The 24125-nt window shown below is 42.0% G+C and overlaps 2 protein-coding genes and 1 long non-coding RNA gene across 3 annotated transcripts; 1 reads left to right on the forward strand and 2 right to left on the reverse strand.

Moving 5' to 3' along the window:
- Positions 1-2500: 2500 nt before the first annotated feature.
- Positions 2501-23243, reverse strand: LOC126384142 (uncharacterized). The gene is made up of 3 exons (XR_007569232.1): positions 23023-23243; positions 22795-22845; positions 2501-3739 (listed from the first exon to the last, which is right to left on the reverse strand). It is a non-coding gene; the product is annotated as an uncharacterized LOC126384142 (long non-coding RNA).
- On the forward strand, positions 12608-15597 carry dlx6a (distal-less homeobox 6a). Its single transcript, XM_050035077.1, has 3 exons — positions 12608-13460; positions 14152-14345; positions 14593-15597. The coding sequence occupies exons 1-3, from the start codon at positions 13154-13156 to the stop codon at positions 14830-14832; spliced, it is 741 nt and encodes a 246-aa protein (XP_049891034.1). The 5' UTR covers positions 12608-13153; the 3' UTR covers positions 14833-15597.
- Positions 18452-20917, reverse strand: dlx5a (distal-less homeobox 5a). Its single transcript, XM_050035076.1, has 3 exons — positions 20260-20917; positions 19654-19838; positions 18452-19457 (listed from the first exon to the last, which is right to left on the reverse strand). Exons 1-3 carry the CDS (start codon positions 20612-20614, stop codon positions 19143-19145), a joined length of 855 nt encoding a protein of 284 aa, XP_049891033.1. The 5' UTR covers positions 20615-20917; the 3' UTR covers positions 18452-19142.
- Positions 23244-24125: the final 882 nt, after the last annotated feature.

A 24125-nucleotide genomic window follows, 5' to 3' on the forward strand; every position in this document is an offset into this window, starting at 1 on the left:
TGATGCGTGATTGACAGGGAGACTCCGTGTAATGCACTCAAGGCTGGCTTTCTCGCTTAAATGTGTCACTGAACGCTTTCTGTGACATATCACAGAGAGTTGGATTTAAAATAGGTTAGGGCTTGATCATTCCTGTTAGGCGGATGATTTGCTGCTGAGCAGAGTGATATGCATGCTTTTTGTATCCAAGCCTGTATGGGTTTCATTTTTTAGGGGGGATTCTTCAGAGCGATATGCTCCAGCTGCAGCCATGGCAGGAACTGGGATGTCATTTTTACACCCACAAAGCAAGATTTGCCTCAAATTCCAAATATCAGACATTTTTTTCTTAACCACTCTTGTGCTGCCATGGTATGAATGGTTTACATTATTATCCCCACCACCACTACCCATGGTTCCTAGCAGTGCTTCCATGCTCATGAATATTGTGTGGCATTGTTGGAAATGTCACCATCATCATCATTGATACACAAAACAGCTCTATCTCTATTCACCTATATTCCTGCTCGGCAGCAACTGTACATATTCACAAACTGAATAGGCCTCGCTCGCTGCAACTCTTAGCAACTGTTGCTATGTGTAACATTGTTGAACTCCACCTCTCGCTCGCTCTTCAAACGCGAATGACTAATCCATCATGGAGCACACTGAAAGCTCTTGGTGAGGCCTCTGGAGCCGCTTGACGCCCCCCGTGACCCTCTCCTGGATGTTTCCTCATTACTTTATAATGTATTCACGCTTATGCTTCCATGGCGCTCGCCCTGGCCTCGTAATGGGAGGAAGCAGTGAGCTGTTCCAATGCATACGAGCCCGGCACAATTTGCACTTCATTTTATTAACAAAAAACAGCCAGCCCAGCTTCTGGCTGTGCCTTGCCAAAGCTCACCAGGCTCCGCTGTGCACTGCCGACAAATTCCCCGCAATGTGACGACAGGATAGAGTCTCTCAGCATCAGTGGGGTACCTCCGCTGGCCCCCGGGAGATGCTGTCATTATGCGTGTTTGCAATCATGGGAGCTGAATACCTTGGCTGGAAGTGAGGGAGAGGACTGACTGAGGCAGAGGGAGAGGGGGGAAGAGATTGAGAGAGGGAGAGAGAGAATGAATGTTTCGGCTCCTCGGCGGTGTTTTGAGCTTTCTGAAATGCATGTGCTATCATAGCAATGTTGTGTTTACCACAGCAGGAGGCAAACACAGAGTCACAGAGGAGAGGCGCGGAAACGCCAGACACAGTAAAATGAGCAAAATACATACATTAGGACTCTCTGTATTCACTACACACGAGCCGAGCTGAGGGGGAAAAAACTCATTTCAATATAAATGGAAGACAAGCAGGGAGTGTGTGTCTTTATATCAGCTTTTGAACATCACTTTTTTTTTTTGCTCGCCCCATGGAAATATCCAGCAGAAGCCCTGGGACGAGTTTTGCTGGGAAGTCAGGATGTCAATGTTAATTTTCCTCCCGTTGCTAAGGAGACTCTCTCTCACAGAGGCCCTGGTTCCCTCCCCCATGGTCACCGTGCTTTCAGTCAAAGAAGCCTCTCTGTTTCCAGTCTTCCTTGTGCAATCAGACATTGAGGAACATCTCCGCATCAGGGCTGCTCCGTGGACCGGGAGACCCCAACATCTGGGGGCTGTATTGATTTCCAGTGGGGGGAAAAATGTCTCCCTAGTGAGCTATTCAGAGCAGCTACTTTAGCAACACAGCCAATCTTCTGCTGTGATTGTCACGCTTGTGTTTTGATGGCAGGGTGTAGTAGCCGCTTGTCTTCCACAGGAGTAACACAAGCAAGCACTTTAATATATCAATACTATACCCCCCCTTGTGCCAGAGGCTTTAGCAGGTCGCCACATAAAGGGGAAATTGCTAATGTGAGGACAAGTTGCAAGGAAAGCATTGTAAACACTAAACATTTTAGCCTGTCAACGCCTAGTCAGAAGTGGAAATCACTGACACAAATAGCTGTTGTGTGGCTGCATCAAAATGATCCCTTTCAGCCTCCGTAGTCACCTTTTGCGACTGGCACGCTGTGCTAGTTATCATGTAACACATCAGGAGCTTAAGGGGCTTTAGATGATATGCTGTATGGCTTGCATGCACTGCCAGACATAAACCCCTTTCACCTTTCTGGGCTTGTTGTTTCCCTGCAACGGCTCAGGAGATTCAGTTTCCACATCTGTGGCTCTGCTATCATATTCTGAGCTGCCTTGTTGGTGAGGCATTTTCAGAAATGTCTGAGTCTCAATCAATCAATCAATCAATCAATCAATCACATGAGGAGTATTGGGCTGGAAATAGTAAAGAAGCTTTGTGCTGTTCAAAGCCAGGATTTCTACCTGATTTAAACCTCCTGCTGCAAAATTTCATTGTTGTTTTTAGTCTTTGTTCATGTGCTTGCTTCAGAAATTTCTGCAACAACTTCACACATCAGCTGTCATTTGACAAATCAATACAAGTTTAAAATAAACACCAAAGAGAGACAGTATTGTGTGGCAAATTTTATTCAGTTTCAAACAGTGAGAGACAGCCCAACCGTTTCATTTACACCTGACAGGTTTAATTACATTACAATTAAACAGTCTCTTTCTGCAATAACAATACAATCATTACTTTACACATTTATCAATTTGGTGTGAGAACAATTTTGTGCAAACAACTTAATATTAGAAATGCATTGTGATTCTGAGCCTTTGTTTCACACTCAAAACTAGGACTAGGATGGATTGTTTTTTCATCATTTAATCTATGAATAAATGTGGGTTACACTTTTCCAGAGCCCAGGTTAGATCTTCAAATGTCTTTTATTGTCTGGCCAACAGTCTAAAAACCCCACGTTATTAAACTTACAGTGGTATGAAACAGATAAAAGCTTGGCTTGAAAAATCTATCAAATAAATTAATAAATTATAACAGTATTTTTCTGTTTATCGACTAATCATTTTGACTGTTTCAAGTGTTTGAGAATGAATCACATTGTTTTATTAAACATGCAGAGCACATACAGAAGTCACTTGCACACTATAACATGAAAATTGCCCGAGCCATAAGACCAGATCCTGAACTGATTCCTTCTAAGTGCATATGCAGGCAACAGAGTTGCTGGCTGAGGGCTAAACAGGGAAAAGACAAAAATGACAGGGATTTCACCGCTGAATCCCTTTAGCAGGCCACTGACACATGAATGAGGGCAAAGAGAGAGAAAGGAGAGAAGAGAGGGAGGGAGGGAGGGAGGGAGGGAGAGAGGGAGAAAAAAAAGAGTAGACAACCAATTTGGGAGTAATGCAACTAAAAACTGACAAGTGTAATTTCATCCATCTGGGCCGATGTGTAAAAAGCGCTGCTCCGAACATTCCCCATGATTCCCCCTGATTGATCTTCCCCTGGTCTGAAACACCTATTATTAGCCACGAGCCTAATAGCACCAGGATGGCTCAGCGCTCTCCCAGGGGCCAATTCTCCGGTCATCTGCCCCTCACTCACCACAGCTGTGGAAACCAACCAGGGAGAGGGAGGAGAGACGACGGGGGAGGCGAGGAGGAGATGGAGCTGCCAAGAGGGGATGGAGGCGTACCTATGGGGGGGTCGGGGTGGGGTGGGTGAAGGAAAAGGGGGAGAGAGGTGTGGGGTTAGGGAGAGGGAGCGTGGTTGAGGGGAGAGGAAGAGAGGGGTAGAGTGGGTATGAAGAGGAATATGGAGAGGAGAGAAGGGGACGGGATGGAGGAGAGATGGAGACCAGTGGCTGGACATGTATGAGAGGGATGTGGGCGTGATGGAAAAGCCAGGGAGAGATATTGGAGAGGGGAAAACAGGGAGACAAAGAGAGAGAGGGGGAAAAAAGTTATTCATAAGCATTTCCTACAAAAATCAATTTCACCTTTTGCTGATTGTTGAAATTAAAAACATTACCGCCTAGAGCTCATTTTAATTACTCAGGTGGAAATAAATGAGTGCAAAGGCCAGCGCCAGGACATGATGCCTGCCTGACTCGTGCTCATCTTCCCCCAGGTGAGGAAGCTGGCCTACAATACACCAGAGAAAGCTTGGCAGAAGGCACAATGAGCCTGTTTAAATTCAAAATACATTAGTTTCAGCTACAATGATTTTTTATTGAAACATCTTGATGGTTTAATTTTAAACTCTCTGTAGAGATCATGTTGCGTCTGTTTAAGTTATTGTCTTTGATTAAACTCATTTAAATCATCTGACCTTAAAGTGTAACAATTTTTGTGAAGTCTTCGTGTCTACTAATATTTGGTCATTATTTTTATCACACCATAATGTAAGCAGATATATGTGAATAATAATATAGCTGTGATAATATGAACTTCATAGGAAGAGTATAATCATGGACAAATACTGTACATTAATTAACACTTAGAGACAATTTATTAAATGTTTAAGTGCTGCTAATAAATCCTAAATAAAAGGACTTAACGTAGAATGTTACACATTTTTGGAACACATTTTTCATAAAACTGAAAAGAGATTTACAAACTGTGATTACTCTGTTTGATGGACTCAGAAATATTCAAGGTTGAACGTGGCCAATCCATTTTCAAACAATAATGACGGAAGACAACGTTCAAGGTCCCAAACCGAGAACTGCCATTACGATGCCCAAGGTTAGATGTCAACAATAAGAAAGTTTGCAACATGAGAGTGAAGGAGAAATGCTGATTGCCGTCTGGCTCTTTTGGGTGATTTTTGCGATGGATTAAAGGTCAGAAGTCATCTGTTAATCGCTCCCCTTCAGTCTCTTTGATTGAGTGAGCCCTCAGGTGAGGCGTAATAGATTTTCAAGGGCAATGATGACAATAATTGGCTACCTTCACTTCACCAAAATGGACAAAGTCCTAAAAAATCTCCCCACTCCAATCTGACAGTTCAGAGCAAATGAAAATAAAGCCTCTGAGGGCTTTCCAGCCAACAAATTAATAACTGTGATATTATGAGGCTGGTTATGGACATGATCTCCTGGCCAAATCATTGAGCTGATCTGTGGTCTGCGGTTTAACTGAGAGGGCACTGGACTTTACTTGCAGTTTATATGATTCTGTTAGGAAGCTAATAATTATCAGGGCCTAAGTGATGTTTATATGGTCCTGGTTGATTAATAAATGCAGCTTTTTTAATTTCAAGAATGAAATAATTCTTATAATGATGCAATGAGATTTTGTCTGTTACTTTTTTATTGTTTCAGTTCTTTATTTTCTCAGAAAAAAAGGTTCTTCTGAACATTTGAAGACAGAAAATTCATATTTATTATTAGTTTTTAGCTGCAGTTTTTAGCTGATTTCTGATTTTAAAAATAGGTAACGTGAATGGCCTACCTCTGCATGATATGTGCACCACTTTAGTTTCTTAGCAGCACTTTAAATGTATAATCCTGCAGCATTATTGAAGGGATTTTAAATGTCTGTGCAGAGCATTTTGATATTATGCTTGCCTTTTAAAATATCCTACAATAACATCCTGTAATATTCATATTTTCTAATATTTCCATTTTTCCTGTTCTATATTTTGCATGGGATTGTTTTTCAAGATTAGCTGCAGTGTGATAGCAAATGCTAGATTTAAACGCCTTAAAACGAACTGGAGATGTGATGAATGTAATGATGGTGATTATGATAATAGCAGCAACAGCAACAACAGAAGCACCAAAATAAACATCGAGTGCCGGCTAATAATAATAATAACAGTAGTAATATTAATGGTGATGATGATGGTGCAGGTAAGAGCTGCGAGGAAATAAAATAGGTTAATTGTTTTTGAGTGCAAATGTATGTTATAGATATGTGCGAATCTGAATCTTTTTAAACGTGACACATTTCAGTTTTAATATTATTTTGCAGTGCAGAAAAAAAAGTGGAACAAATAAAGTCATTTTTACTTTGTGATCTGAGGTGTAATTAAAGGTGAGTTCTTTGAAACAGATGTTAGGTCTTTGCACTTTTAATAACTGGACATTTGTTGGCCTGGAGAGGATGTTGCCTTCTTTTCTCTTTTCTGCAAAATAACCAGAGTTGAATGTGGACACTGAATCTGAACTTTTGTTGGTTTGCACAAATACCACACATCATTTACTCTGTTACTCCAACTTTTCCTGAGCAAGACAATGACTAAAGAGGGCAGAGCACAAGACCAAACCAAAACCAAGCCTGATCTGAAATGCAGTTTCAGGTAGGAGTGTCTCCTAAGGTGCAGCAGACAAAGGTCCACAGCTATCACCTGACAACCTCCTACAACTCGCAGCTTATGAGAACCCGAGCAGCATCTCGTCCACCGCACATTTCACCAGGTGTGATCCCTTTCTCTGCACTTTTCTTCCACTCCGGTTCACACCGTGCTCTTAAATTTCAAGCTCTTTTATTTTGCAGTCAGTGTTGTCTATTGTGTGCAGCACTTCCTCCAGTGGAGCATTCATTCAGGGCCAGGACTTTCCTGTTGGAGTGCACACACACTATTTTATTAGTCTGCACTGGGGATATGTTTGTGTGGGTGTTTTCTTGTGAGAGATTTATCTGCAAAATATTCCCACCAACAGGATTTTTCCAGTGTTTTCTAAGTTTAATCCTGCATCAGATCAATAGCAGTCTGTTTTCTGTCTAGTGTCATTTAAAAACACTTTATGTGGAGTTTAGTGTCCTGTCTCAGTGTGTATTCCTCTTTTAAGAGCTTCATCTGGTTGCGTTTGCAGATGAACCTTTTGGTCTGAGTGAGTTTTTAATTGGTCAGCAGTGGCTTTGTTTATCCAGCATATGTTACAAATTTAAGTCTGCTGTCATTATTATCCTATAAAGATTAAATTCAACATGTTTGTGCAGGCTTAAGCCATCAAAATGAGCTCACAAGCAGGCCTTACAAAGCGTATAACTCAATTTAGATCTCTGATATTGCGGGATGCACGTGTGGTGTGAAAATAATTGTGCACTGAATTTCTTTTATTTCTCAAGTGTTCAGTAAAAACATCCTTTCATCTCTGGCATTTGTAATCGAGATTAAGTTGCTCCCACATCTCATTAAGAATCCAGCCATTTTAATCCCTATAATACCAGCCTATTATTATGTTCCTACAAGCAGTTATGGTGGGACATTTAGTATCCTTGCACAATTTATTAAATCCCTTTTTAAGGGTTCACTATAATCCAGTGCTTCGGGTGTCATTTCTCCTATCACGCTCCATGCAGCGTGTGGCGCGCACTGGAGGCGCGCTCAGAGCAGCACTGTGGAGGTTTTTAAACCACCTGCCTGCTCGGACACAGACAGTAGCCCCCTCTCTCCCCTCTCTCCTGTGCACTGATGATGGCCTCACCACAGGATCTGTCTGTGTCACTGATAAATAATACTCAGACTGCAGTTTGTGATATTACCTTAACGAAAAATACCCATAAGAGGCGTGATAATATATCCGCCATGTTTTTAAATCTTCTGTGATAATTTTTCAGTTTAAAAAAAAAAAATATTATTATTTTTCATGCATTGAGATTGTCAGCAGCATAATGCCAAATGTAAGATTTAAAAACTTTAAACGAACTGGTGATTTAAAATGGCGATAATGGCGGGATAACAGCAGTAACATACAACAGCCCACTACTACAAATAATGTTAATAATAATAATACTAATAATAATACTAATAATTTTTTGACGCAAAATGCTTAATATTAGAAATTAAAAGCAAAGACGGTGGAATAATTAACGACTGTACATATCATTTTTAGCTACTATGTGTAATTAAGTCCAAACGCTTTCTAAATTCTGATAAAATCAGATTTCGTCTTTTAATATTCATTTTTCCCACTGTGACAGGTTACTGTTCATTCATGCTTTATGATTAAATATTTCAGGAGTTTGTTTAATGCTCATCCTTGTCAAGTATTCTTTCTTAATGTCTCTCTCTCCGTTTTTTTCTCCTCGCTCACGACAGATGAAAAGGCGCTCCAATTATTCCAGGAGGTTGGGAAATAAATGATTGTCTTTGAAGTATAGGCCCGGGCCTTGGACTACATTAGAAGCCAAGCATGTGATTTGCAACTGTTGAAGTAAAACCCTCACTCTGCTCCTGCAGGAAGAGGAGGAAAAAAAATGGGGAGAAAATGAGGAGGGTGGATTCTCGGCAAAAAAGAAAATGGTATCTTTGTTTGCTCTCCTTTGTTTACCAGGGGATTCTTTCTCATTTTTCCTCTTTTTTTCATTTTTACTAATTCATTTCAATGGCTTTCAAACAGGAAAATGGAAATGTTGCTCCTGCCCTCTATTTCGGCGGCAGCGTCCTGGCAACAGAGCAATTTTCTATCATCAGGGATAAACGGCATCGAACAGTACATTCTGATAAAAAAAGAGCCCATGATTGCTGGCCTTCCTGTCTGTCATCTATCGACCAAATCCTCTCCTTCAAGACCGACCACTGTGCTGTCAGACCTAATAATGTCGCGTATTAAGTCGAGAGAGGAAAAAAGGGGGGACCAATGCACGGCCCGGCACTATAGTCTTATTTGTCACCAACATAAAATTCAGATGAACTTTTTGGATACAGCTCTTTTGTTGTTGGCCTATAGCATCATGGAGTTGTAGGCTGTTCACCAGGTCCAGCTGCACTGAACCTAAACTGATAAAATATATACATTATAAAGGCTATACTGGTCTTACATCTGGTAATATGAGACCACTTCACCCTTCGCTATTTCTCCGTTTATTGTCTTAGAGATATTGATAATATGGCCAGAAATTTAAAGGCATTGTCGCCATTTCTTTAGGCGTCTGCAGCTCAGGATTATTCTATTGTTACACCAAAATTTCAGGTTCACTGGCCTCTGTTTCTTTTCACCATTACAGAAACCTATAAAAAGCATATGACTGCTGCAGGAAACCGAGCAGCGCCATCACTCAGCTGGACCTAAACACGCAGCGAGAGAAGGCGACAAGAGAAACAAGCAGTCTTAATTAGGACTCGGGATCTGAGTGGGACCAGTGCGGCTTCAGTCGTGCCAAATTAAATCCATTAGTCTATGAGTGGCTGTGAAGACTCAGTGGTCCAGGCCCTCTGCTTATTCGTGGTCATTTAACTCCACTCCCCAGCACGCTAGGCTGGGTCCATCTGAAGGCCCTCGCGTGCACCTGGGGCCATGCATATGCCAATTTTGCTATTTACCGGAGAGATAATGCAATCCTAATTTATGATGCAAAACTTATTGTAAACAGTCGTCTGCCCCGGGTAGCGCATGGTTTTCTTTATGACAAAACCGCACTAATTTTTCTTGGTGTAGTTGCAGGCTTTTACAAAAACACATCAAAGCTTTGCATAAGTGGGTTTGCATTAGTACGCTGTGCGCAATTTGTGTGCGTAAAAGCGGCGCGCCACCATTTGGGCACGGATGAATTCTGCTGGAGCATTAAAGGCTGATCGGTGATCATTTTGGGGCTGCTGTGTGTGTGTGTGTGTGTGTGTGTGTGTGTGTAAGGGGGGGGGGGGGTGCTCCCTCTGAATCTAGTTACAATGAACGATGTTATACTGACAGCTGTGTGGGGTATGCATCTGCGCTTTCCCCTCGCCACTTCCCGCCCTTCACGCGGCAGAGATGGAGAGCCGTCGACGCCTGGCTGTCTGTGCAGCGCCAGTGGCTTTTGCGTTGCGGAGAAAGAAGGGAGACATGTTGTTTAAGTGCCTCTCCGGTCTCTGTCTGCAGTGACAAGCCTCAGCGTCCCCAAAAAACCGCCCGGATCCCCTGAGCTGAGCAGCCAAGGAGGTGGCTTTTCCATGCGAGCCAGTCAATAGCTGTTAGAGGGAACCGACCGCAAACGCCCAGCCTCTCGCTACAATTATGACCTGTGTCTTGCTGGAACTCCGTGTTAACGCTCAGATATGATTAACACATGTGGCCAGATAGACAAGAAAAGACGTACGGAGTTAAAAACAGCCAGTGACACACATTCAGACAGAGGCACAGAGATGAGGAGTTATATTTTACACCTTTTTCAAACTGCTCTAGTGGCAATTTCTGCGTAAATCTACAATGTAATATGCGCGGAAATGACCTTATCTAAGTGAGCACTGGTATTACCAATCTGGGTTGAAATCTGCAATCCAAATTTAATAACATTTAAACTGACAGGGACTGTGTTAAGCATAAAATAACGCCAGGTTACACCTACAAAGGCAAAAAATATGCTCAGTTTTCACGTATGCCGACGCACAGTGGATGTCAGGGAAATCCCAGGCCTGGAGTGATTTTAGAGAGTCATTCATCAACGTTTATAAGACAGCTGGAAATAAAGACCACTTCTGTTAAACCGCCACGGCCATTGATTGTGCTGAAGGTCAATCATCTACTTAGGGACAAAGTGATTTCTAGATTTGCAGCTGAACGCTGTTCATTTTTTGTGATTGACATTTTTTGACGAAGTGAAACATAAAATAATTTCTCTCCAGAATAAGGCTATGAACTCCTAATAGGGCCAGAGTACAACAGGGGGACATGGTGCAGCAGGTGGAGCATGCCTTAGGGGCATAGTGTCAGAATTTCAAAAACATTTTTTGCACAATTGATTTTAAACGAAACGAAATGATCCACTGATAACATCCGGTACAGGCCGATGGTTTCATCATGTGTCCTGCAATCAGGCACGGTTGTCAGCATGCATGCAACAGGGCTACATCTTAAACATTTCAAAAGCACCAAGGTCGAGTATGTCATGCTCTCTCTAGTCAAACAAATCCGTCCTTTCACCACTTCCCTTAATCTCAGTGCGCCTAGAAAAGCCTCCCCAACACGCTTGCGGGACACCAAGACTTGGAGGCACGGTTAACCCGCAACTTAATAACCCTGCACACAGATGATGCTGCAAAAACCTGAAGAATGAAGATGTCTCATCTTAATCGAGATTTTTTTAAAGCCCACGGGGGGGAAGCAACTACTGCAAAGCATGTATGTCTTTGTAGTAGGACTCAAAGGCGATTAGAAAAGCTATAGGATCTGGTTTCTCTTCTGCGTGTCCAAGTGGAACACGGGCAGGGGAATTGGCCACTATGTTAGATCACTGAGGGGTGACCAAGGTGTGCTGCAAGGTCTGCACGGCCACACACTAAAATACAGAATTATCAGAGGCAGTAAAATCATTCATCAGTGTCTGAACATAAAAGAGCATTCAAAGGAAGCTCTTACCTGCAGCCCTTCCTGACGACAACCAAAGCCCCCTGATTTCTTAAATAAATTTAAATTAATCTAAGCGTCTGGAAGCATGGAAAAAATCCGTGTGGATGTGCTGCGGCTCACATCCCTGCCTCTGTGCTCCTCTCTTGGTCCGCTGCTGTAAAATGATTATCCGGCTGGGTTGTGCACTTTTTAAATCCCACAAAGTAAATAACAACCGTAGCTGACGATAATAGCAAGGTACCAAGTTCTTGTTACAGAAAAGGAGAAAATTGAAACTAAACGCTGCATTTAGACAACCATTTTTGATAAGAGGATAATTGAGGCGACACTGGCGTATAATTAGGGGATAATTTATGCTATATCCACTTTTATTCCACCCTCCCAAAATAAATCCAGTCCATAATCATTACAGGCGAATTGTTCTTAATTTTATAGCTGCAATTTGAGTAAAGTGTGGCCGCTAATCAAATAGGTTTTCCTAGTAACTTGATTGCAACCATAATTATTTTTCATCGCCCTCTTTTTTTTCTTTTGGGTGAAATGCTACATTGCGGCAAAAAAACGTGTGCTGAAAGTGGTGCAAAGCATAATTTGAATACCTATTTCATTTGCGGAAATAGCATTTTATTCTTATATGCGAATCGAACCTCGCAGCCCTCAGAGGCAAACTGTATAATTTACATATATTGAGGACCCTATCAGGCCTCATATTACAACAGAGATAAAAGACACTGTCAGTTTATCACGGTATCCACCCTTCTATGTGCAAAATAACCTATTGTACCTCAGGCATATTGTTATTTGATGTGTCACATGTACTGTATTTTCAATTGTCTGGAGATCCTTAATCATATGGTCAGTAGCCCCAGGCAAAGCGAACAGTTATAATATATGTTACTTTCAGAGCAGAGGGGGGCTTAAAGAGGGGCTGCTCATTAGGCGACATCCAAGCAAATACTGCACTGGAAAAAAATAAGTTATTTAATAACCAGTTGTTCTTTAAAATAAAAAAACTTGTAAATAAAAAATAGTGGCGGTATAGGCGTATTTTTAAAACTTATTTCCAAGGCTATTCCACCTGTTTCAGAAGTTTCCTTGGCATAAAACAGAACACTTCCCTAGTATAAATAAGTAGAGTATCTTTAAAAAAGCTTTTAAATTGAACACGACTGGGATTATTGCGCACTCATTTATAAGTGTTTTTAATTCTAATTTCAAAAATATTTAATCACTTAAAAAATGAAAGCTGACATGTGAGTGTGGATATTTTGTTATCTTGCAAATAATTTATTAGTATTTTGGTTAAAAAATAATTTGGATGTTTGTAAAAAAGGATGTTTGTAGGATACTTTCCTATAAGTTAATAATTCCTGGGGAGAGGAGGAGTTAAAGGCTGAGGAGAAAAAAAAAACAGAGGCACATATAGACTCATCAGGATAAATCAAAGCGCGCGCTATATGTTGCGCGTCGTGCGTAATTTGGGGGGTTTGGGTAAAAAACAAAGCCGACTCGGCAATTCCAAAAGAGCTGGTTTTACGTGTGAAGCTTGTCTGTAGGAATTATGCGTCTTTCCCACCATATATTATTTCCCCCATAGTTGTGGTGGGAGCTGGTAAGGTGGGTTAACTCCAGCTCAAGTCTCCGTGAAGCGCAGAGCACTGATGACGTTGGGTTGGATGACCAATCGGGAGGCGCTGCCCTTTGGAGACAAACCATTTTACTTGTAGTGTCTGCATCAAGTCTGGAAGCAAGGGCTCAATTTTAACAGAATCCACCTTAAAATCTCTCCCTTAACTTATGCCTAGCTTCCGCCACTTTGAGTGAGAATATCACACGACAAGGGGGGAAAATAAAGACGCCTGTGGAAAATTTCGGGTGTTAATAGGACAATATCTGCTCGCGTGTGGAGAGGGGAGAGAGACAACAGCACAGCGAGAGAGAGAAAACCGATTTGGTCTTGAGAGAGAGAGGGGGGTGAGTGCTCTCAAGGCAGAAAATTCGATGATGACCATGACTACGATGGCTGACGGTCTGGAGGCTCAGGACTCGTCCAAGTCTGCTTTCATGGAGTTTGGGCAGCAGTCGCACTCACAGCAGAGCTCCCCGTCGATGGCCAGCGGCCACTACCCGCTGCACTGTCTCCACTCCGGCTCACACGCTCACCACCAGCACGACAACACCGCGTACACCGGGACCAACACCTACAACAGGTCGTTACCCTACCCCTACGTGAGCCATCCGCACCACAGCCCGTACCTGCCATCCTATCACAACAACACGGGAGGACAGACAAGGTTAGACGGCACAGGTAAGAGACCCCCTTTTCACCAGCCGAGCGGAAAAATGCACCGCGTCATGTCCATCCCCGGCGCCTGACAGCACCGCTAGCGCATACCTTGTGTTAGTACGGGGTGGCCCACAGTTGGGAACCAAACCTTTTCTCCCTGCCAGTGCTGGTGTCATGCCCGAGTCACCGCACGGCCACTCCAAACTCGGACGATTGATCTTTCAAGCGTAGCTGGGCGAAGAAAATCGTGCGTAAACGGCACCGGATAATTCGAGATCCAACCTATTACCTCCTCAGCCTGTTTTGCTGTCCTGTTTCCCCTCACCTCCCACAAAACCTGTTTTTAATGCCCGGGGTGTGATCATCACGACCGTGCAATCCTCACCAACTACTCGTGAAAATTAGGCAGCCCGCACGCCTTGAATGTTGTAATTAGCATTTAATTGACATGTCATTACCAGCAATATCCTAAATATGACAGCGTATGAGGATTGTGGCTGCCACGGCGCTTAAAGGCAATGTGAGATGTCAACCTTTATCGGCCAGATTTTTTTTTATTTTCAGACATTTCAGCGCCTCTGAATTTATGCTCAGCTTCAGGGAATATTTCAGCTGTTTAGACACGTTTGTGGCCAATTTTCCTGCGCACAAAAAAATGCAGGTACATCCAGGCTGTGGTTGTGAATAATAATATTGCTTGTTTTTGTTGCAGAGCAGCAGAAGACGACGGTGATTGAAAATGGGGAAATTCGTTTTAACGGGAAAGGCAAGAAGATTCGCAAACCTCGGACAATTTATTCCAGTTTGCAGCTCCAAGCACTGAACCACCGTTTCCAGCAAACACAGTACCTCGCTTTACCGGAGCGCGCCGAGCTGGCTGCGTCTCTAGGACTGACACAAACCCAGGTATGAGGAGGAATTTACACTCTGGATTTTCACATTAACTCCTGGAAACCATCGTGTGTCTGATTATAATAAAGATTTTTACATTGCTATTATTATTTGGGTGTGTGTTTTTGTTTTGGTGATGATCTCTCTAATATTTAATGCTAAATTTAATACCTGCAATTTTGCAGAAACTGACCAACCTTCTCCACACCGCCTCTTTATCCACATGTCCTCCACTAATTACATGCACCCTCCTCTGCTGCAGGTAAAGATTTGGTTCCAGAATAAGAGGTCAAAGTTCAAGAAGCTGCTCAAGCAAGGCGGCAACCCGCACGAGAGCGACCCTATGCCGGGCTCCATGTCCCTCTCCCCGCGCTCCCCGACCATCCCTCCGATCTGGGACGTCTCGGCCTCTTCCAAAGGAGTAAACATGCCGGCCAACAGCTACATGCCCGGCTACTCTCACTGGTATTCCTCCCCACATCAAGATTCAATGCAGAGATAGACTGATGAGGCAACAAGGTCAGTGAGCTGTCTGGAGGCCTCCGGATCTCCGCCATACAGTTTCCAACGTAGCCTACAATTTGTGTCAGCGCAGAGACTGGATGCTGGAGAGGAGGAGAAGAAAAACCCCCTCGGCTGCTCCTCTGCTGGAGGATAAAAAACGCAGCCAAGCCTCGGTGTGATGACACAAACAAAGGGAACTAACCATTTTTTAGCGTACATGGCTGTTCAGTGGGCTCGCATATCTGTTATGCTTTCATTCATGTCAACATCTGAACGTCAATATACCAAATATTATCAGTGACATTTTAGCCACTTTGGGCAAAGACTGCTTACACTCTCCGTGGCGCCCAGAGCCTTCCGCCATGGTGGACTCCTGACTGCTTTTTTTTTTTTGGTTGTTTCTCCAACATGCAAAACCAAGCAAATTGTCTGTCTGTAAATATAATCTACGATTTTAGTTGTACATACACTTTTTATGTTTTGTCAGATTGAGTAAACCGTGACTCAAAAAAACAGATGCCTGCTGTTGCATGATTTCAAAAACATCACTCTGAAATAGGCCTTTTTACGCTTCATATTGGGCCAACATCACATTATAACAGGCCTATTTCCCGTCCCCCTGGTGTGTACGAGCTCCAAGCAGACAATATGAACATAAGGTAATGACACAGTGCTCAGTGAAAAGCCCATTTCATCCGAGTAAACATTTTAAATAAATCCAAAAGCGCTCAGTGGCTGATGAAGAACGCCACAGTATATAGATTTATCAAATGCACTCAACACCGGAGGAAATTAACTTACCCTGCCCCGCTGCTGTCTACATTCACCTCGAAAGACATTTGCTCCAGGTCCAGCTTATCTTGTCATTTCACCCTCAATTATTGGAAGTATTGACAAAATGTTTTCTCCCTTCTCTCCGTCCTAATGCAGGCCGTTAAATGCCAAGCTCCACGGGATCGATGTTGAACAAAGCAGCCAGCTGCAGCGGCGTTCAATATGAAGGAGATATTTGGGACAATTTGTGGGTTTTTATCCAAGTGAGGCTTTTTTTCCATTCTCATAAATGCAGGCATAATTAGGGTAATTTTTGATGTAGCCCGCTGATTACAGCGTTTTTACCGTCAAAGATAATTACCTGTAATTTTCTACCACTTTTAATACTAAAAGGCATCTTTATTTGGATTTGAGGTAGCACAGATGGAACAAAAGGGAAAATTATTCGGTTATTCACATACAAATTGCCGAGAAGAGTGAGCGCTCGGGATATTATCTGAAATTACAACGCTGAAAAGCTTCATGCAGCTGTCAAGTCGCGGATGTCCCACTGGCGCACATTCAGTCTACCTGGGCCCCCCAGACGTGGGGCCTATCTGCATCATGGGCCATGTGCACCCTGATCTGCGGGCTGCAGGGAGCCCGAGGCAGCAGTCGAGTAAACATCAACAAAGCTCATAAATACGCAGTTGGGTTATTCAGCTCAGAAGAAGTGACACGTTTCATGGTGTTGTGCAAATGGAAAAAAGGCTTTGATGAGCTACATCAAATGAGATAGATAGATAGATAGATAGATAGATAGATAGATAGATAGATAGATAGAGTGACATGTATGGAGGTGGGGGTGCAAGGAGGGAAGTGTCACCTGCTGCACTAGGCTCCTCATATAAAGCGCCTATAGCACCTGACAAGATCACACAGCACCGGAACAACCCTTATAAACACATCCACTACCCTAACATTCTCTCCAACAAATAAAAACAAGAAATCAGATATTAGGAACATGCAAAACGTTTCCATGCCTCTGCCACAGACTGACTAAACCATCAAGATGAAGAGTAATATCCAACCAGCCTCCTCTAAGATCACCAGCAGTCACAGGACAGAAAATATAAGACTCGTCCTTACCTTTCATGCGCATCTAGGCTAACCCAAAAAGCTCTGCACGGTTTTACTGCTGGTGCTTGAATAAGCAAATCCAGGTGGGAAAGTGTTTGCACACCCCGGTAAGCTCTTATATATTGCCTGCAAAATTAGCTGTTATTACTGTCACTGTTTAGTGATGGCGAGTTAGGAAAAAAAAAAAAAAGCCCTCTGCAATCAAGAACCAAGCGCATCTTTGCAAATTATAGGTAATTGTCAATGTCCAGATTATGATAATGGAGGCCCTAATCCTGGAGAATAATTATTGTGGAGTGTTACAGTTGAAGCTGTCCAGTAAAGCTAACTGTCATTATTTAGACTCGATTTGCAAAACGGGGGGAAACTAGCTGAGTGGAAAATGTTCGGTTGGAAATAAACGGGGGCTCTCGATATAATGGCACCACTAGTGTGTGTGTGTGTGTGTGTGTGTGTGCGCGCGTGTGTGTGCGTATGTATGTGTGTGTGTGTGTGTGTGTGTGAGTGAGAGATGGATAGTGGGGGACATACGGTAGTTGCGTGTGTGTATGAGAGGGATATAAAGGCCTGTGTGTGCATCTGTGCACGAGGTTGCGCGCGGCTGTTCTTGTGCGCGCGCGCGCGCAATGTGGAAAATCTAAATTTCTCGAGTGACCTGCTCGCGTTGTAATTACGGGACTACCGTTTAGCCTACAGCAGAAATTAGGCTGCACACAACAGCAACAACAGGCACAGTGGCGTTTTAGATTAAGAAGAGCATTTTGTTTGCTGCTGCATGTGTGTGTGTGAAGTGTGTGTGTGAAGTATGGGCTGCAATCAGGTGAGGAAGAGGATTCTGTGTCAGGTGGAAATGGTAACACGCATGGGTCAGTGTGTGGGTCAGATTGTGTTGTTTAGAGTGTGTGTGTGTGAGAGACAAGGGAGGGGGAGGGAGGATTTGTAGCAGCATCGTTTGTAGAATCTCACTTATATGATCTTTGTGCATATGGCCGGGCAAATTCAATTAGATCAATTTTCAAATCCCCAATGTTTCCCACAGTGGCACGGTTTGTTTAGCGGTTTTTTTGTTTTTTTTTGCAACAGCAGCAGCAGCTCTGGTATTACTGCCTGCTAATAACATGGTGAAATTGTGGAGGATTTTCCTTTTTCTTTTTTCCCTTTTTTCTCCTCTTTTTTATTTCACCCGGAAGGTGGGCTGCGGCCGGGAGTGGCAGAGCTCTGGAGCCGGTCTACCCCCACAGGAATGCGGATTGTCTCAGATCTCCGTGCCGCCCCCCTCGCCTCCTCTCTGCCATTCAAAGCGGCTAATTGTAGGGGACACAAAGCGAGAGCGACTGCAGACTGTCTGCTGCAGAGAGGCAGGCATTTTCTTTACAGGCGAGGTGGAAGCAACTGAAAGGCTCAATCAGGTTCTCCACTAAAACACAATCTGATGATAAAAAGGTGATCATCCTGATGGTGAATATGAAGCAGCACTGAATAATATAATAATAATAATAATAATAATACCCAATATGAGGGATAATTGTAATAACTTTGGTTAATTTAAAAATATGAATTATTATATCAACATCAGGATACCACCATAAATCAGGTTGTATTAAAAAAATACTATCAAGGAAATGAGCCACTACTGAATTCCACAGGCACAATATTAGTCTCTATAAAATATTATTAGAATGATAATTTGCAGGACATTACAGCAGAGTTATGAAAGGACAAATCAAACACCGGTGAGTGTAATTATAATGGTAGGATTAGGCTAACAGTGGTACATTGTGGCCATGTTTTCTCAGAAATGTATTTACAATAACACATTTTTTTTGGCTTATTGTCTGTTTAATAAAATCATAATTTTGCACTACTTTCCTTCCATATCATCGTAGATTAAAATGAGCCTGATGGTAAAGGAAAATACAAAGCTTATTCCACACTCATCCCCATCTCCAACACAAATCTGTGTAATATCTTTAATAAAAAATAAAAAATTACAGAATAAATATTGCTAGATTGAAGGTGTCATGTCGAGTGGAAACTATAGATTTACGACATTTTTTTTTAGATTCGCCTCAGCACGGAGCAGCTGTGCTTTACAACCTTGTGTGGAGACGTCACCTGAGGCTCACCAACATTATTTATGTCTGTTAGTCTTTGTCGTGATTTTCAGTGTAAATAACGGAGGGTTAAAATAACAGGAGACTGCAGTGAGGCCGGAGGTTGCAAAGTTCCATTGTCCATTTAAACGTTTAATAGTCTTCCAAAAAATGCAATAAATTACATGCACACATTTACACATTTTACACGTTTCTTCTATGACTGTCATCAAATACATTGCATATTCCTCTGAAATTTGAACACGAGTCCCATAGAAGGAGGAGAAAAAAAAAGATTTGAAATGAACAACAGGGGGCTTTTTCAATATAACGTCCCCGCTCCAAGAGCCAACGAGTGCTGTATCGAGTTAGGGGTCTGCAGGTGGCCGGCCATGGAGCTGCCAGCTGAGGTGTACCATGACCCCGAGTTTTCCAAAAAGTTAGACGCCGTCGTGTTGATGTTTTGTGGCTGTAGGCTGTGCGGCCTGGAGGGGCCCTGTGTGTCCCAGACGGCCGGGGACTGTGGAGAGTTGCACGCCATGGGGTCGCTGGAGCTGGGGCTGTGCTCTGGTGGAAGCTCGCCGTTTTTCATGATCTTCTTCATTTTTGATCTCCTGTTCTGAAACCATATTTTGACCTGGAGGAGAGCGAGGAACAGGAGCATTAATAACTCGTATATAACCTCAGGCAGACAACAATAGATTGAGGCGCGGTGCGTAAAGGCGCACGGAAACAAAGCACACCAAAATGGTCATTATTTTTTAACGAAGACGCATTATGCACATTTAAAACAATAAAAATGCATTAGGGATCAATGTGATATAAAATCCCACCTGTGTTTGCGTGAGTCCCAGCGAGGCAGCGAGCTCGGCTCTCTCCGGCAGCGCCAGATACTGTGTGTTCTGAAACCGCCTCTGCAGAGCGGCCAGCTGGAAGCTGGAGTAGATAGTCCGGGGTTTCCTCACTTTCTTCGGTTTGCCGTTCACCATCCTCACCTCAGGCTCGCTTATCTCTTTTTCTGTTAAAATAATCACAACAACAATAAGTACTTGAGCCTATTACAAAGTCTTTATAATATATTTTTTGAGTGGCTTGTCGCCTGTATCTCTGAGATGACAAGAAATCCAATTTCATGCGCCAAATTAATTCCAGACTGGCGAAAAAGGAAAGCGCGTGTATTCTTATCATACTTAAAAATCACACTGAATGACGTGGTGTCTAGTAACATAACAAAAAATTATATTCCTTATTTATGATTTAGCTCCAGATTATACATTTGTGCATTTTTATGCATGAGGAACACTCAGATAAAAAACGCTCAGAAAATATAAAACAAGATAAAACATAATAATTCGGTTATTCAACATGGAAGCTGTTTATCCCATAATACTCTTCCCTCTATATATTGTTATTATGATGGAAAAATCTGCGGCCCGTACCTTGTGGACTCGGCTGGGCTTGCACTCTGCTGTAAGTCCCAGCGTACTGGTGGTAGGCGGGGGTCGTGTACGAGCTGTAATCAGTGTAGGATTTTGTCGAGTAATTTCCAGCGGATCCATTTACACTCGGGTACTGGTACTGGTAGGCATTGAGAGGCTTCCCGTACGAGGTGGAGCTGGGCGAGCAGTAGCCGTGGGTGACTCCACCGGCGGGACTGTAGTAGCCAGAATCCGTGGCGGTGGACTCGGGTAAAGTAGGAGATTCCTGAGACGGATGGTGCATGGTGGAGAGTTGAAAGGAGCTCTGGAAGTCACTTTTCACACTCGGGATCCTCCGGTCGAATACTCCAGTCATACTTCGAGAGGGGAACGCGTGGGTCGGTTTAATTTGATTTGCAAAAAAAGAAAAACGAGGCAGTCTGACTCCAAAGTGGTGTGAAAACTACACTGGCATTGTTGAGAGACTCTCAGGCCGTCGGGCTCTGGTGAAGACTGCAGCCAGCCCCGCAGCAAAGACTTGGTTAAATCCTAAATCGCGCTCTTACGCACTGCAGGGAGGATCTGGTTCCATTGGCCAAGGCGCACACAGACACAGCTACACCCAATTCACTCAGCCAGCTTTCTTATAGGGGGGAAACCACCCGGGCTATGAGGCTGCATTGTTGTGTTTTTATACTATCAATCAATGGGAGCAATTAAAGTGTTGGCCGTGTCACCAATCCACGTTTTTAAGGAGGATGAATTAGAGGGACAAAACCTCATTACCAAACAGGCCTGCTGCTGCAAGACTGACCGACTGTTACGATTGTCTTCATTATTCTCTATTTATGCATTTTTATCAAATCAGACTCGGTGTTATTCTATTAATTTTAAAGCCAAATAAAAATAACAGCATCAAAACACGTTATAATCATCTCTCCTTAAACAGAAATATAAAATTATTATTGTTTATTTCCCATGTGAACAGTCACATAGGTTAAACTTGATTAAATACACCAGCTCATTCCTAAAAATATAGTCTGACATCTAAAATGTCCAATATGTTATCAGCTATTTAATATTTAATGCGCTTTATAAAACATATTCCACACCTAACAACAGCCACCGTCCTACATAAGCTATTTTTCAAATCCATGTTAACTGCTCTTTGATTGACGTGTATAATAATGCCAAAATTGACCAGCTTCCCCACCGGGATCATTAAAGATTCATGGTATCTTATCTCAAAAAACCTGCTGCAGAGCGGGTAACACAACGCTCAGCTCCTCAGCCTGCACATTCAGTGGTGGACAGCGCCGACCAGTGGGCAAACTGAGGAACTGCGCCCCAAGTGGTAAAGCAACACAGAGATATTTTGACTAGGATAAATATGGATGAAGAATTTCATCTCACCTAAAATGAGTATTAGGCCACTAATAAAAAAAAATGAAGGGCATCATGTTAATTTTCAAATTAAGATTAAAATATAAACTATAATGAACAAACCAAATTGCCCAGAAAGGTTTGGGGCATCAGGTGCGAGGATTAAAATGGATGCATTATATCCAATAGCATATATTGCCAGCATCATACACTAGATGTATTGTACCAAGTCTTGCTTTCCGCACTGCATTCACTTTACCTTTCCCTCATACTTTTATTGTCCAGTCTTGTGTCTACTAAGGTGAAGTCAGGTAATGTGGGACAGATAAGGTTTTACATCTTAAATATTAGCAGTCAGTCATCAAACATGTCATTGCATTGTTTCTACAAATGTCCTTTACATGAAACAATAATTTTCATTGGTCTTAGATAACTAGAATGGGCAGAGCAAAGAGTTAAATGCTTGACTTATAATCAAAATATTCTCTCGAAACACTTTACTTTCTTTGGGAAAGGGTTCAGAGTGAGAACTTGATGCATTCAGGGGAAAATGGGACATTTTTCTGAAGTGAAACCAGCATGTTTAGGCAACCTGGTGCCTTTAAATCATGACTCATGCCACTGTGTGCCACCCTGTAATATCACAGACATTTTTAATATTCTGTCACCCAAAAGCATTAACACTGATGCAGGGAGTCAGCCACAACGGTCCAGAATTAGTCAGGAAGCAAAAGAACAGGAAGAGCATGGCAGAAAAGCTGGACAGCCTTTTTCAATGAATAGTTAGATTACATTAATAATTTGATAAATTTATGACTGAACTGTCCCATTGTACATGAACATGTCACCAGACCAGAGTGAGGCAGGGGTTCTTGATGTGTTTGAAGGTCCAAAGTTTCTCAAACATTTTGTTTGTCAACATATTTTTTAATAAAAATACAGCAGAGAACCATACCAAGTTGTAAAAGCAACATTTAAGGTAGTTTTCAGAGTTTTAGGTGGTTTTCTTGGTCATCTACCAAAAAGTGGCCCAATTACCTGAGTTCACCCACAGCCATACACATTTGGTTTAATAATTTGTTTTACTGTTAAAGCTTAATTGATTTCATTTCTTCACCATTTCACAATTCAGCATAGTTTTTGAAAATGTATTTTATAACATCCAGCTCTTACCTGTGTAGGCTACTTCACTTTAAGCCCAATGCTTTTATCCCAGGCTGGACCCTACCGAAATAAAAATACATATTTAACACACCTGGTCAAAATGTCAGTTTTTTTCCACTGCTTTAAGACAGACAGAGTAATGCCAACGAACTTCTGTACATGTTGTTTTGCCCGTTTATTTCAATAAGTGAACTAGTAACCAGAGCAGGTGTTGGGAGATTGTTTAAATTAGCTTACCTGACTTTGGTACCCCGGAAATAGTTCCCCCCTCGAGGCCACCAACTCCTTCCTGTACTGTTTCGCATGTTGACACGTTTATACTGACTCTGTTTGTGTTTCACATTTTTTAAAATACGCCTGTGTTGCTAGCAACACGATAAAAGGCCGTGTTTTTGCTTTTTTATTATCGAGAAAACTAGCTTTGCTGTGGTTGCTCGATTTGAATTCGGGTCAAGGCTGAGAGCGCGCAGCGTGCGTCTGACGTCACTGAAGAGTTCAAGCAGCAAGATAGTTCCCCCCCTCGAAAATATAAATAAGGTAAAATAAAAAAAAATAAATAAAAAAGAGTGACTGAAATTAATCCACAGATTCTTATTCAGTAAATATTTCTTTAAAAAAAAGTTAAAGACTTTTATTTTTTTCGGTCATGTAATTTTACATATGAGCTGTGGAAAAATATTACTAGATTAATAGTTAACGGCATTCTCTCAGATTTTACTACTTACCACTGAAATGTTGTATTTTGGTGCTATGTTTACTGTGACTAAGATATTAATACATTTATCCTTATTAATCTAATTTTACTTCTTGACAAATTTTATACTGACAAATTTAGATTTACAAATAAATAAATAGATAAAACCAGTTCTTTGTATTTATGAAGGAAATGGAATATTTCTTCCTAACAAAAAAAAATCAAAAGAATAAATGTATGCACTAGCCTATCTTAAAAATCTTCAAATGAACTATTTGTCACAAGTCACTCAGATCTTTATTTTTACTTTAATTTTTGTTAAATTTGTTTGGCTTTTATATGTCTTTTTTGTTTGGTACTGTTTTCTCAGTGCATCATTTTTTGTGTGTGCGATTCTGTTCATGATGTGTTTCACTTTGTAAAGATCGTTAAAATATTGAAAAATTAAAAGAAAAAATAGATGTCAGTTTATCTAAACTGTAAATCGTTTACAGAGGGAACAGCACATATTGTACCTGTTAAAACGTTTTTCTTTTTACGGAAGTGTCAACTTTTAATAGATGTTACGGATTAAATCTTTTTAACAACTCAAACCATTGCGCTGGTGGGACAAACACATATTTTGTGTGATAAAAAAAAATACAAC

The sequence above is a fragment of the Epinephelus moara genome, chromosome 22, assembly GCF_006386435.1.
Source record: "Epinephelus moara isolate mb chromosome 22, YSFRI_EMoa_1.0, whole genome shotgun sequence".
In the NCBI taxonomy this organism is placed as follows: domain Eukaryota; kingdom Metazoa; phylum Chordata; class Actinopteri; order Perciformes; family Serranidae; genus Epinephelus; species Epinephelus moara.